This window comes from Brassica oleracea, chromosome C5 (genome assembly GCF_000695525.1).
Source record: "Brassica oleracea var. oleracea cultivar TO1000 chromosome C5, BOL, whole genome shotgun sequence".
NCBI classification, from domain to species: domain Eukaryota; kingdom Viridiplantae; phylum Streptophyta; class Magnoliopsida; order Brassicales; family Brassicaceae; genus Brassica; species Brassica oleracea.
The window spans coordinates 8933445-8946145 of record NC_027752.1 but is presented as its reverse complement, the minus strand read 5'-3'; the positions used below and the strand labels follow the sequence as shown (position 1 = coordinate 8946145).

At 38.1% G+C, this 12701-nt stretch overlaps 2 protein-coding genes and 2 long non-coding RNA genes across 5 annotated transcripts; 1 reads left to right on the top strand and 3 right to left on the bottom strand.

The window, feature by feature from the left end:
- Positions 1-898: 898 nt before the first annotated feature.
- LOC106294275 (putative glycosyltransferase 5) lies at positions 899-3127 on the bottom strand. 2 transcript variants are annotated; one of them, XM_013729838.1, is made up of 2 exons: positions 2981-3127; positions 899-2783 (listed from the first exon to the last, which is right to left on the bottom strand). In XM_013729838.1, exon 2 carries the CDS (start codon positions 2482-2484, stop codon positions 1126-1128), a length of 1359 nt encoding a protein of 452 aa, XP_013585292.1. In that variant the 5' UTR covers positions 2485-2783; positions 2981-3127; the 3' UTR covers positions 899-1125. The 2 variants fall into 2 exon arrangements, with proteins under 2 accessions (XP_013585292.1, XP_013585291.1); XM_013729837.1 differs by having other exon boundaries at positions 899-2672.
- An 809-nt stretch (positions 3128-3936) lies between these two features.
- Positions 3937-5564, top strand: LOC106344115. Its single transcript, XR_001270116.1, has 4 exons — positions 3937-4360; positions 4488-4671; positions 4751-4859; positions 5285-5564. It is a non-coding gene; the product is annotated as an uncharacterized LOC106344115 (long non-coding RNA).
- LOC106344116 lies at positions 5377-6617 on the bottom strand. Its single transcript, XR_001270117.1, has 2 exons — positions 6317-6617; positions 5377-5848 (listed from the first exon to the last, which is right to left on the bottom strand). It is a non-coding gene; the product is annotated as an uncharacterized LOC106344116 (long non-coding RNA).
- Positions 6618-6835: 218 nt separating this feature from the next.
- On the bottom strand, positions 6836-11006 carry LOC106343155 (LON peptidase N-terminal domain and RING finger protein 1-like). Its single transcript, XM_013782299.1, has 18 exons — positions 10605-11006; positions 10383-10484; positions 9959-10041; positions 9727-9811; positions 9549-9635; positions 9409-9470; positions 9130-9320; positions 8980-9040; positions 8700-8877; positions 8579-8617; positions 8424-8485; positions 8283-8319; positions 8151-8200; positions 7812-7878; positions 7621-7699; positions 7373-7452; positions 7207-7275; positions 6836-7120 (listed from the first exon to the last, which is right to left on the bottom strand). Exons 1-18 carry the CDS (start codon positions 10671-10673, stop codon positions 7061-7063), a joined length of 1461 nt encoding a protein of 486 aa, XP_013637753.1. The 5' UTR covers positions 10674-11006; the 3' UTR covers positions 6836-7060.
- Between the last annotated feature and the right edge of the window lie 1695 nt (positions 11007-12701).

Here is a 12701-nt window from a genome sequence, read left to right as displayed (position 1 = left end):
CGGATATGGTTTTACAATTGGTGGAACCGCGATCTCTTGGCGGTCCCAGAAACAAAATCTGGTTGCAACTTCTTCAAATCATGAAGAAACTATTGCGCTTCAGGGAGCATGTCGAGAATGTGTGTGGCTTAAGTCAATGAGCCAATACATACAAGAAACAAGTGGAATAGTCAACGAAAAAGAGCCGACGAAAATATTTGAAGACAATTTGGCTTGTGTTGCTCAACTCAAAGAAGGTTATATTAAGAGCGCCAGAACAAAGCGCATAACCAAGAAGTGGACATTGAATATGTACGTTCATGCGACAATCCGGCTGACTTGTTCACAAAAGCTCTTCCGACTACAACATTCTGAAAACACGTTTATGGTATCAGAATGCGGCATATGCGTGACCTGTGACAAGAAAGCTAAGTCCACTATTTTCAGGGGGAGATTATGGCATTGTACTATTTTTCCCTTGTCATGGTTTTTGTCCCAATAGTTTTTTCATGACTAGGTTTTTAACGAAGCACAACGTAACACAAGATGAATATTCAAGGGGGAGTATTATATAATTGATGATTCATCTTGTGGGACAGAGGTCCCCAAGTCATCTATCACCATCATCATATACTTGTCTTCTTCTCATTAAACACAAGATGACTAAACATCTCTTTCTTGTACTATATATATGAAACGTAAAAGAAGAAATGAGAAATAAGTTGAAATCCAACTCTCTCTTTCTCACACGACCAACTCTCACTCTCTTCTTTATTATTCCATTTTCTCTAGAAATACAAGTATATACATAATCATTTATATCCTGAGCTAATAGTTTACAACCATTAACAGTAAAAAAAGAAGATGACTGCCAAAATAAACTGCAAAAGGAAGAAGATACATTGCAATAAAAGTGGAGTAACAAGCAGAATTGCAATATCAAATTTCTCCATATATTGACTGAAAAAGACAAAATTATCTATGGAAAAAAGAAAAAAAAAATTAGCAGAGCTGGAAAACAACATGCAATAAAGCACAAGAAACAAGTACATGCTAAAACGACGAAAATATTGCATTTGATTATGTGAGTGTTCTTTGTTACCTATAACATTAACTCAAGTTTCGTCAAGCTGTGTATGATTCACTTCATGGTTTTGCTTCCGCATGCGTTCTCCGGATATCAAACTTGTCTACATACTCAAAAGGAGAAACCGTCTCGTTTCTGATCCTCTTAACCTTGGGGCTCAACAGTCCCCTGTGGCTAAACCCATACAGCTCCAGCACTTGGTTATCTGCGAAATTAAAAGCCCTCTCCATGCCCTTAAAGCACCTCTCCTCTGCGTAATCAGCGTAGCTGCCACACGGTTTGCAACCCACGAAATGCGACACAAAAGGCCATCTCTCATCACCCAATCCCGGATGATACCTCTCCATCATCTCTTCATACTTATCAACCAAACCCTCCCAAAAGCCGTGCAAATAGTATTGGTTCTCAACGTAAACCTTCTCCATCCACTTCTCCTTGTGTGAAATCAGGAGATAAATCAACGTTGACTGATCATCTGCCTCAAAAGCTGGCCGACCCTTCAGATAAGCTGTCAGTACCTTCCCAGCTTCGTTGCGGATTGGCCCTTTTGGTCCCATTGGAGCCCAAGCATCTAACAAATCCAATGACCACTGACAATTCCTCAACAGAAAAACACCCGTGTTCAACGCAACCCATGACTTTTGGTTGAACAACAAGTCTGGATACCCGTGTATCACTAGATTATGCTTCTCGTACCGAGACAAGGGGATCTCAAACAGTATATCAGTGAACAAAGCATCACTATCCATCCACCAAATCCATTCTACTTCTGGATGAGACAGCATTAATCTCCTAATCATAGGTAATTTCGTCCAATACCCTGAGAGTTCCTCATCTAGATGTGCCATGTTGTACACAATCTCTATCCCGTGAATCCTACAGTAATCAATCTTGTTTTTCACTGATTTCAATAGATAATAGTCTCCAATGGGTTTGTCACAGGGTCCAGGGGGAGACCCGGTAAGAAGCAAGATTCTAGCTTTGCCGTTGACTATACTAGGAAACCCAGGGTTCTGATTTAGCCATACCTTGCGTTGACTGTCCCAGTTGGTGATCCTGGGCCCTAGAGTGTACGTCACGTTGGGATTAACCTCAGCTTTCGGCGGCTCCTCCAAGTCCAAGTCGTTCGGAACCGAAGCAGATGGGCTCTCGGCAAGAATCGGTTTGGTTTCCTTGATGAGATTTTGATTAACAGCGTCGTCAGCGTTGGAGCTTCCAAGGTTACCAAAACTGACTGTGCCAAGTAAAACGAGAATGGTCACGAAGCCGCAGAGAATCATGATTTTGATGTTCATTGAGGTATTCTGGACCTGCCAGCCGCGTAACAACAAGCCACGGCCTCTCCCTCCGCCATTAGATACAGCCGTTTTCGGAAGTCCTCCACCACTTCCGGAGGTTCTCAACGCATCCTGAACCATTTCACTTGTTGCCGCTCCTTCTATAGATGTCACTCACAGAGAGATACCTGAAGATGCCACTTAAACCGTACACATCTATCTACTAACCATAATCAGTGAACCTTTCTATTTTTACTCACAGGATTTGTAGATCCCCTCTCTGAACTAGTAGATGATGGAGATCAAAAGTCAACAATCTGAAGGGACTCCTTTAAAAATTAATTAAATAATATTAAATTAGATCATGGAGAAATGCTGCCGTTTTTATATATATATATATATTTGATGCTAGAGAAAATGCTTTGCTCGATCCAATATGCCTGCCAACATTTATGAACCAAAAAAACGTTTAGCAACTTCAACATATGAATAACCATATGCCAGATTGCTTGGATACTTTGTAGGATGTTTCAAAAGCATGCTTAGGTATTTCTACTACATTAAGTAATCATGTGCATAAATATAAAACAAGAACCAACAGCTGTGTATAAGGGTAAAAAGTCTTCAGAGTCTATACCTGAATCAGCCATGACTTTGAAACCTTGAAACTTAGACGCAGAGATTTGAAACGTGTTGCCATAAAACCTGAGTTTGAGATCTCTATAACAATATGTTATATACTAAGAATTAGAATTGAAGATGGTAAAAGAAGCCAGCAGGGGACGTTTTATATATTTTGCGGGTCAAATCTCCAAAATAGCACATTTCTAAGTTTATATCACAAAAATAGTCATCAAAAACTAAGATGACCAAAATAGCATTTTATCTTTTAAATTTTTTTTATTTTTCAAAATTTGAAATCTTATCCCAAAACCCCACTCCCCAACTCTAAACCCTAAAACCTAAACTCTAAACCCTAACTCCTAAACACCCTAAATCCTAAACCCTAAACCCTAAACCCTAAATCCTAAACCCCACCCCTAAACCCTAAACCCCATCCCTAAACTCTAAACCCTAAACCCTAAACTCTAAACCCTAAACCCACCCCTTAACTCAAAAACCTAATGTCTAAATTAATTTACCATTGAGGAAACCCTAAACCCCACCCCTTAACTCAAAAACCTAATGTCTAAATTAATTTACCATTGAGGTATAAGTGCATATTTATCTCTTTTGATAAAACATTAAGTGCTATTTTGGTCATTTTTATTCTTATATGTTATATTTGTGACAAAAAAAATTTTAGTGCTATCCTAGTCATTTTCTCTATTTTGCGGGATACCGCAACATTCTCTCTTTGAAGATCTTCTATAATATGTTGCAAGCTGGAACTATCAAATAATTCAATTTGCTTTTATAAAAACAGAAGAAATCTTTATTCTTTTTTTCAGTATACCGCAACAGTATACATGACTGATAATTTGCTGTTTCCTCAGAGCATTAATATCGCAGGCTCTTAATAGGGTTGCTAAGATAATTATGATTTAAAAGAAAATGAAAATTACCTATTAATGCAAGAGGCGTTGCTTAATTAAGCATTACAAGAGTCGTTGCTTATGGGACACACGTCGACAAAGTCTTTCTCTCCTCAAAGGAGGAACCGAACCTCTTCTTGATCAAGCCGTTGATCTACCACCACCGGAGGAGGAGGATTACGATCCGGCACCGGCTTTTTGACCTGTTCGGCTCAGGAGGAGGAGGAGGGCGAGAGAGGGAAGATCGGAGAAGGAGATCCGGCAGTCGTCGAACTCGCTTTCCTCGTCGGAGGATGATGCTAGGTCTACGGGTACGACGGTGGAGATGCGGTTAGAGCTCTCGAAGAAGTGGTCGTCGACGTCATCTTCTTTAACTTCGCCTAACCCCACCCAATTCATCTTCTAGTGTATGTTAAAGCCTCAGTTCCACCCAGAAAACCCAAATCCATCTCTACGTCGATACCCTTCTCCAATGGAACCAGGTCTTTCGCTTTTTCTCTCTCTCTAATACAAAACGAAGCTACCATTTTTCTGGAATTAACTTGTTGGGTTTTGTCTCTATTTCAAATGGAATTAAATTGCTTGATTTTGGCTATGTGAAATGTGCAGAAAATGAATCTTACGGAAACTAAAGAAGCTGATGAAGTAATGAAGAGGCATATTGAAGATTCTCTTGCGATATTGCCTCCTATAAGGACTTGTTACAGCTTGCAGTCAAGTGATCAAATCAGTTTAATCGATGTTGGAAGTGGTGCAAGCCTTTCTGGGCTGGTTCTAGCAATTGCTTGTCCAGGTGCTCTTTATTATTGTTCAAACCATGATTATGTTGTGTTTCTAGATTTATTGAAAAAAGCCAACTTCTTTGTATCCAGATTGGAGAGTTACTCTACTGGAGTCTATCAATAAGCTTGTGTTTTCTTGGAGCACGTCGTTACTTTCACTAGGCTAACAAATGTTAAAATCGTTAGGGGCAGAGCAGAGGTATAGCTTTATCCCTCTTTTATGTTTATGATAAGTTTCTGCACTTGTTTAGTTGGTGGTTTATCTAGTATCTATGGTAACTCAATTTTTTATGCAGTTTCTGACATTCGCAAATAACTCTGTAGGGTAATCTGTTAAAACTATATCAGTTTAGATGATGGTATGTTAATGAATGGTATCCATCATCAAGTTAAGTTTTGCAAACATCTAGTCTAGATACAATATATTCTTTGTCTATCTACATACACATGTAAATAAGAGTCTTGGATTGGATGTATTTGCTCAATTTCATCGCAACTTCTTGATGAAAGGTTTCCATCTTGTAGTTATGTTGGCTGTCGGTTCTGGCATTTGAGATACACAGGTTGCGTCTCACTTGTTGTTTGCTTAATTCCTCTGATTCATTGAGACATGTCATTTTGCAGTGGGGATGTGATCTAGTGCAGAGAGTGTGGCTACCGTTATTGTTGCTGGTTATTGTTACTGGTACTAGGAGTTTTTGCTATTATTGGTCTTGTTCAAGCTTAGGATCAACAAGGTATCCACTTCTTATCTTAATGTTTTGTGTCTTGAAATACTTCTACTCTTTATGATTCATGTCTTTTGTCATGACTACGATGGTACGTATTACTTGTATTCTTGTGAACTCTTGTAGAGTATGTTTGAAATGTTTTATGTCTCAATGTTTAATTTTTTTCTTAAGAACCCCTAAATAAGATACTTGCATTGGAGGACAACAATTTAGAGGTTTCTTAAATTAAGTGCTTAACACCCATTTATTACTAAAAAATTAATTAAGAACCCTATTAGGGATGCTAGGGATAATCATGCTCTCAAAGCCAAGGGATAGTCCCTTCTCCATTCTAGATTTGTTGACAGCCTATAGTATTAGCAGAAAGCTAATACACAACATAAATAAGTAAAAGAAATTTAGCGCACAAAGAACCAACCGACGTTTATAAAATCACATGTATCCTGAACCGGAATTCCTGTAATGATCAATTTAAACAAAAAAATAAAAAAATGTTAAAGCTGGTCTGCAATGTACTTTCCACTTAAAACACTTACTATAAGTCTAATGACTCTAATCCTCAAATAAATTTGGGTACACATTCCAATATCTGACATGCACACATAACCTAACTACATGTACTTACTAACAGCAATACACAGCACACTGAGTTATCTTAGAAACCATGTCAAAGAGACGTTTTTCCTTCTACAATTTAGTATATTTCCATGCCTGTGAGAGAGAATGAAAAACTAGAAGAGGCTTTGATGTTAAGCAGTTTAGCAAATCTTTCTTCCACATTCAAGACTACAAAAATACTAGCAACAAGCTTCAACCTTCAACATTCATGTTCTTCTGGTTTTAATAAACCAATTCATAACGGAGAATTCAGCAAACGTCACGAAACATATACGCACACAGACATGGATACTAGATTTTGCAAAACCTATTAAGTTAAATCGAAAGGCAGAAGCATATAAAAAGTAGCTCCCGAGAGAGACAGAGAGATCGGGTAGGAGATTGTGCAATGTGCAGAAACGAAAGAGAATCGTAGTGAGGAAGGGGAGAGATTCCGATAGGAGACGGAGGTCATCGACGACGACAGACAGACAGAGTTTCCTCCGCCATCTGATTCCGATCAAATAGTTATCCTCTGCCCCGCGTATCCTTTTATGTTTAAGACAGTGTGATGCATTATTATTAACTCTTTGTTATGGACGCATCTTAATTTCTTTTCTTTCTTTTCTGAGTATCTGAAATGAACCTCCGACTTTCATCTAATTCAATAAAAGCCTTCAACTTTTGAATTTAAGACAAATAAACCTCATCAAGAGTGCGATTTGCTGTCAAAGAAATTGTCAAGGGTCAGAAATGCGAAATATACAATGTGGATTATGTTGATATCATGTAGATTTAAAGATCATCAATGCTATGTTACATTAGTTTATTTTACTATATGCCTCAATTGTTATGTCTTAATAAAGTGTTGAGTTGAAATTGAATAATGATCCTACAAGGATCACCATGACGAACAATATGGTATTCTGGTTTCAATACACAACATGATGATATCTATCCCCACAATAATCTCTTATATTTTTGTATTCCTTCAATAAATCATGTTTTTTTTTGGTCAAATTTCTTATGAACAGATCCCAAGTTTGATCTCTTGCTTGTACACGGTGACGGTTCATTGCATTGTGCATCCTCGTTCTACTGACCGAAGATCTATCAACCCGCGCCTTATTCTCTGCAACAAAAAGTTCCCAAAATCAAAAGAAGTGAAACAGATACAATCTCATATCAAGCAAAGTAGACTAGTTGATATTCAAGTACCTCTCCAGTATCTTGAAGCCGAAGTAGTTCCAATCTTTCTGAAGGTCTCCTATCTGTTAATGTCGCAAGCTGACGCCCCCCAAAACAATAAAGACATTGAGAAACAATATATCCCAAGAGTTTGTGTCCATCTTTAGAGAGAGCTTTGCAAATTTAACAGCATTACCCAGAAACTGAAGCGCTCTGGATCTTGAGGTGTAGGCATCATAGATTCAACAATTAGAAGTGTTTCAAGTCTTCTTCTGTCTGCGTAGAATTAGAAAAAGAAGAAGTGAAACACTAGATCATGTCTGAAAATACTAAAAGACTAATTAGCATACAAAAGTGGCACAACTAATAGTTACTGTCATAAAACAGAACTCATGACTAGTTAGTTCACTTTCGTTTCGCAGCTTGATAAAAACAGTTGCTTACCTCCTTGTCTAGCAGCTTCCTTTGCTCTCTCTAGCCATGACCGAGCAAATGATGCTGCGCTAGTCGTCAGTTCCCGCAGCTGTAACAAGTCGCAAAGAAAAGGAGAGGAAATAAGAGAAGGGAAATAAACTCATTGTAGCAAAAGGCAGAGAAGTATTTGTAATGGCATAGCTCAAGAGATGTAATCATACATCTGCTTTCTCTTGGTCGCTTTGTGGTGGTACATCTGTCACCCATTCAACCTCTGCAACACGATATCTGGAAAAACAAAACAGATAATTAAGAAGCTGTGTATGAAACAAAGTTCCAAAACCATGTTTGCACGAGGATCGAGTTTTTATCTTCATAAATGTTGAATAATTTATGGAAACCAGGAACAATAAGATCAATTACTGTCATAATACTGGTGTAATGATTAGAGCATGAGATAAGGATCTAACTGCTATGTGTAAGTTCAATACCAAGCTCGATAACAATCATATTCGGAAATGACAATGGTCGACAAAAAAAAACAATCATACTAAGCTTACCCATCTTGATCCCAAGCTTTTACAATGCGACACCTTCTATGACTTTCCAGCTGAAAAAAGCAGATATACTAAGTTGATCATTTGACAACTTACACATTAAATAAATCCACAAGATAAGTAAATAATATTCACCTCCAGGACAAAACGTCCATCCGGTAGTGGGTCACACCTGTGTAATTCCAAAACATTAGCAGACTCTTTGTGAGTAAATCCCAAGATAAAATCATGGACTGAAGGTCATTAAGAATTATCAGAAAGAAAGAAGCAACTGACTCTGTGATTTCGACTTCGCAAGCAACATCCACTGGTGAACCTGTCGCAGAATCAAGAGCTACCTATGAACATTGGAATGGGAAAACTTACTAGTCATAAACGTTTTATGAATGTATAGTCAAAAGAAGCAATAGGGAAAAGACACAAACACCCACCATTCCCATCCTATGGTTTCCCTCCATTATTCTTCTCACCTGTTTCAGTTAACACATGTTAATCAAAGACGTTTTCTGAATGCAAACAGCAATACTGCTGAAATAAAATGAAAGAACTCACCATTAGCCGATATCTAGGTTCAAATATGTGAAGAGACAACTTCTGACAAGGGATGATCACATCCATGACAAAAAGAGGCATACTTTCATTCCCTAAGTGGACCAGAGTGTCTTGCTCTGATTTCCTTTCAGCATACTCCTCTGGGAAGTTTTTTTGTATGATGTTATTCAATGTCACACTGCCAAAACATAATATTAAAGCATAAGCGTTCCAATATACTGTTACATGATATGGCATTGGACCTTTTAAGAAAATTAGAGAAGAGTGCAAATCCTTTTACCTGACAGCGCATGTTCTTGGAGTCATGAAAATGACAGTTCGACATAGTGGACATTTGTTGCCTATATATTCCACAAAGCATTAATAAACAACACGATAGTAAAAAAGAAACATTTTCAGGAGTTAAAAAAAAACAACCATATAAACCCACCACGATCCATAGATTGAAAGAGGCATGATCGGCAGAATGTATGCCCACATGGAGTTGTAGCAGGTTCATAGAGCAGTTTCAGGCAAACGGTGCAATCAAAGTCATCAGACCTCTCAGCTTTTCCATGTGTTTTTCTCATCGAAGTAGGCATAACCTTCTCCAGTTCCTGAAGATTGGACCGGAGAGGATCGCTTCATACGATCAGAAAGAAACCTCACACTTTAGAAACTACACATTCTATTAGGCAGAATCAGAAACGGTACAAGTAGACTACCGTACCTAAAAGGATCAATCTGTAGACCTGAGAGGATAGTGTCACGTGCTATCTCATATCTTTCTAGCTGCAGAATCAAAACAAAATTGACATATGTGAAACAAAGCAGACTGAGAAACTCTTAAAAGAATAATTTGGCACATACCAACATGAGGGCACAAGCCTTTGTGGTATATGACTTCACTGAACTGCTCTGAAGTTTCATTAGCTTATCAGCATCTTTAAGAGCAAGCTGTAGGAAAATATCAGATTTTTAAGGGTGAGTCAAAGTTGATGAATTTTGCAACTGCTAGTAAAATAGGTTAAGTAAGTAGAGTACATACTTCACCAAGCATCGACATATCAAAACCGTTCAGAGGTGTATATTCCGAAACTGATGCAGATCTCTGCTTCAGATATTGTCCAAGTCTTAAAAAAAACAAGAGGTTGAAAGATGGAAAGATATAAGAATGTGTCAGTACCGGTAAAATTTGTGAACCGAGTAAAAGGGAAAAAAATAGTTAAACAACATGAGAATTCCATTGGAAGTCTGGAAAAGGTTAGATGAAAGCTTACCTTATATAAGCAGCACTTCTATTGCTTAGAACAATAGGGTCAAGAGGCTTAATAGAATAGGCTTTTGAATAATTGCTAATCGCCTGGAAAAAGAAAAAAGATATGTTATTGGCAAGAACATAATTGAGAGTCTCATTTGAGAGTTTCAGCACCAAAGCTTTTAACTTTAACAAATTTACAGAATGTTCTGTTGGAAGACAGTAAGCATTTGTATGTATCATATGAAAAGTGCTACGATCATTATCATGTTCAGCAAGAAACTTACTCCAAAAGTAAATTACACCAAAAAGCTACAAGACATCCAATACATACAGAACAAATCAGTTTGCTTTGAACTAATAACTGCTTCGTTTCAGGCAATTCCTAATGAAGTAGCAAGACCAAGGGAAAAAAAAAACTTAAAAAGAGAGATTCAATAATTCACCTCTTCAAAGCGAGAATCTTTGAATGATTGGTTTCCCTTCTCAACAAGTTGAAACACCTGATTGTGTATGTCCAAAGGCAATGAATTGTCAGCTTCACTGACCTGCAATATCAAGAACAAAAGTCTCAGATAATCAACCTCAATGATGATGTGAATTAATACAAGCCTCAGTTAGAACATGATATCAAAGAAGGAACCAATCAAGTGATCATAAGCACTCACCAGACCATAGTTTTCGACATCATCCAAACCGAACAAAGTGAATGCCGGAAGAGACTCTTCGTGCGACATCGAGCAACGAAATTGAAAGATTGACAATTTGGGGGAAAGAGAAGGAATTAAATTGAAGGGAGGAAACAACGCAGAGAGTATCGTCGTGTACTCTTGTGCGTCCTTCGTTTGCAACCACGGACTAGAACCCTCCTACGTGTTTATTCTCTCTCCAAGTTTCTTCCTTCTTCAATCTCTCTCTCTCTCTAGCTCTCACTAAAAGGTGAATCCTTTATGTTCCTCCTGAGATCATTGGGTCGAGAAAACAATTTGAGGCTATCAGGATTCTCCAATCTGACCAATTATTTTACAATTGAATAATAATTAAATATTGTTACAATGAACCAATGGCTAAGCTAAAAGCTTTTATAGTCAACACCAGTGTTCTAAAATAGGCTATCCCGGTGATCGTAGTGCCTAGTAGCTAGATGTATACGCGGACGCCTAAACGGACCTATGCGGATATATAATGTATAATATTATTATTTATCTATATAAATCTAGGATTCAGTTTCTTATGTGTCACTCTCACGTTAACTCTCACGATGGTTAATTACACTGATACTTTTAATGAATTAGAGAGTTTAGAGGCTGAATATTTTTGTGTGTTCTTATTAATGATCAAGAGGGTTCCTTTATATAAGGATTACAAGATGAAGATAAATGGAAAGTATCTAAAACCTAAACTCACTAGGATTAGGAAAACTACTAATACATAATAATGGAAAGATTACATCTACTAGAAAAAGGAAAGAGTTTCATTTTCTCCAAGCTTTGTGGCCACCTCTCTCTCTCCTGAAGTCGGCTCTCTCTAGGGCTTCGGCTGTCTCTCCATCTTCTAGGTATTGGGCCGGTCTTGGACCGGGTCTGGTTAATGGCAATCCACTCCATGATTTATAACACTCCCCCCTTGGATGCCATAACCATACATGATTTGTAGTACGCTTCATGTTGCCTCATTAAAACCTTATCAGGAAAACCCAGTGGGACAAAACCATGATGAAGGAAAAAGAGTACAACACGCACTACTCCCCCTGATGTGAACCTCACTGTAGGTTTCTACATTCTACGCATCTGATGCGTGATCTTTCCTGTATATGTAGGAAGGGATTAATCGGTCAAGTTTTATTACTAAGCCGTATCTAGACCACTTTGACCTCTTAGGTCATTTCTCATGTCTCTTGACATCGAGTGTCCTGGTAAAGCATATGTGCTAAGCAATGTGAAATTGTCCTCAGAGATCACTATTGGTTCTTTGCAAATCATGTTTGCATGTGTCCATAGTCTAGACGTGATCGTCTACTGTTAACTCTTTACTTTGGTCGGACAAAATAAGTACTTATGGACAATGTACTAGACATGGTTATCATGAACCTATGTCTCTATCTGGCCGATCCATGTCTGGGTCATAGACCTCGTCTATACATGTCCACTACTTGTCTCATGAGTGTTCAAGATCAATGATCATTGATGTGAGATAATAATCTCTTATTATGGCTCTGCGGCCGAAAACACTCTCATGTATCTCACATGTGGACATCGATATTTCTTGCTTTAGGCAGTACCATATCTATCTCGGATATTGTAGTCCTTTATCCATCTCTTGATGGTGTCTCATGACCTCTGTTGCTGTGGATTATATTACACACTGAAATATATATTATTAGGTCATGGATCTCGGCTCTCACAAGCTTATGGACTACAATACATTTGTATCCGGTTGATCTTTTGTCTCTACTAGCCCGTGATCAAGAAGAAGGGCTAGACGCCTTTTAGTTTTAAAAGTCGGACGCGTCTAGTAAAAGAGCCAGACGTTCTTTGCTGAAGAGCCGGACACCCTTAGACGGACATAGTCGGACATCTTTAGTTTGAAGGGCCGGGGCCGGACGCTTTTGGTCAGACACCCACATAGATTTATTCTATGCCTACTAACCTCTTTTAGGTTTAGTATAATCACAAGGAATTTCAAATATATGGACTGTATTGGATTGCCTTTTATACAACTCCAAGATCAATGATCATGCGTGATCAATTTCTTTTACATACTAT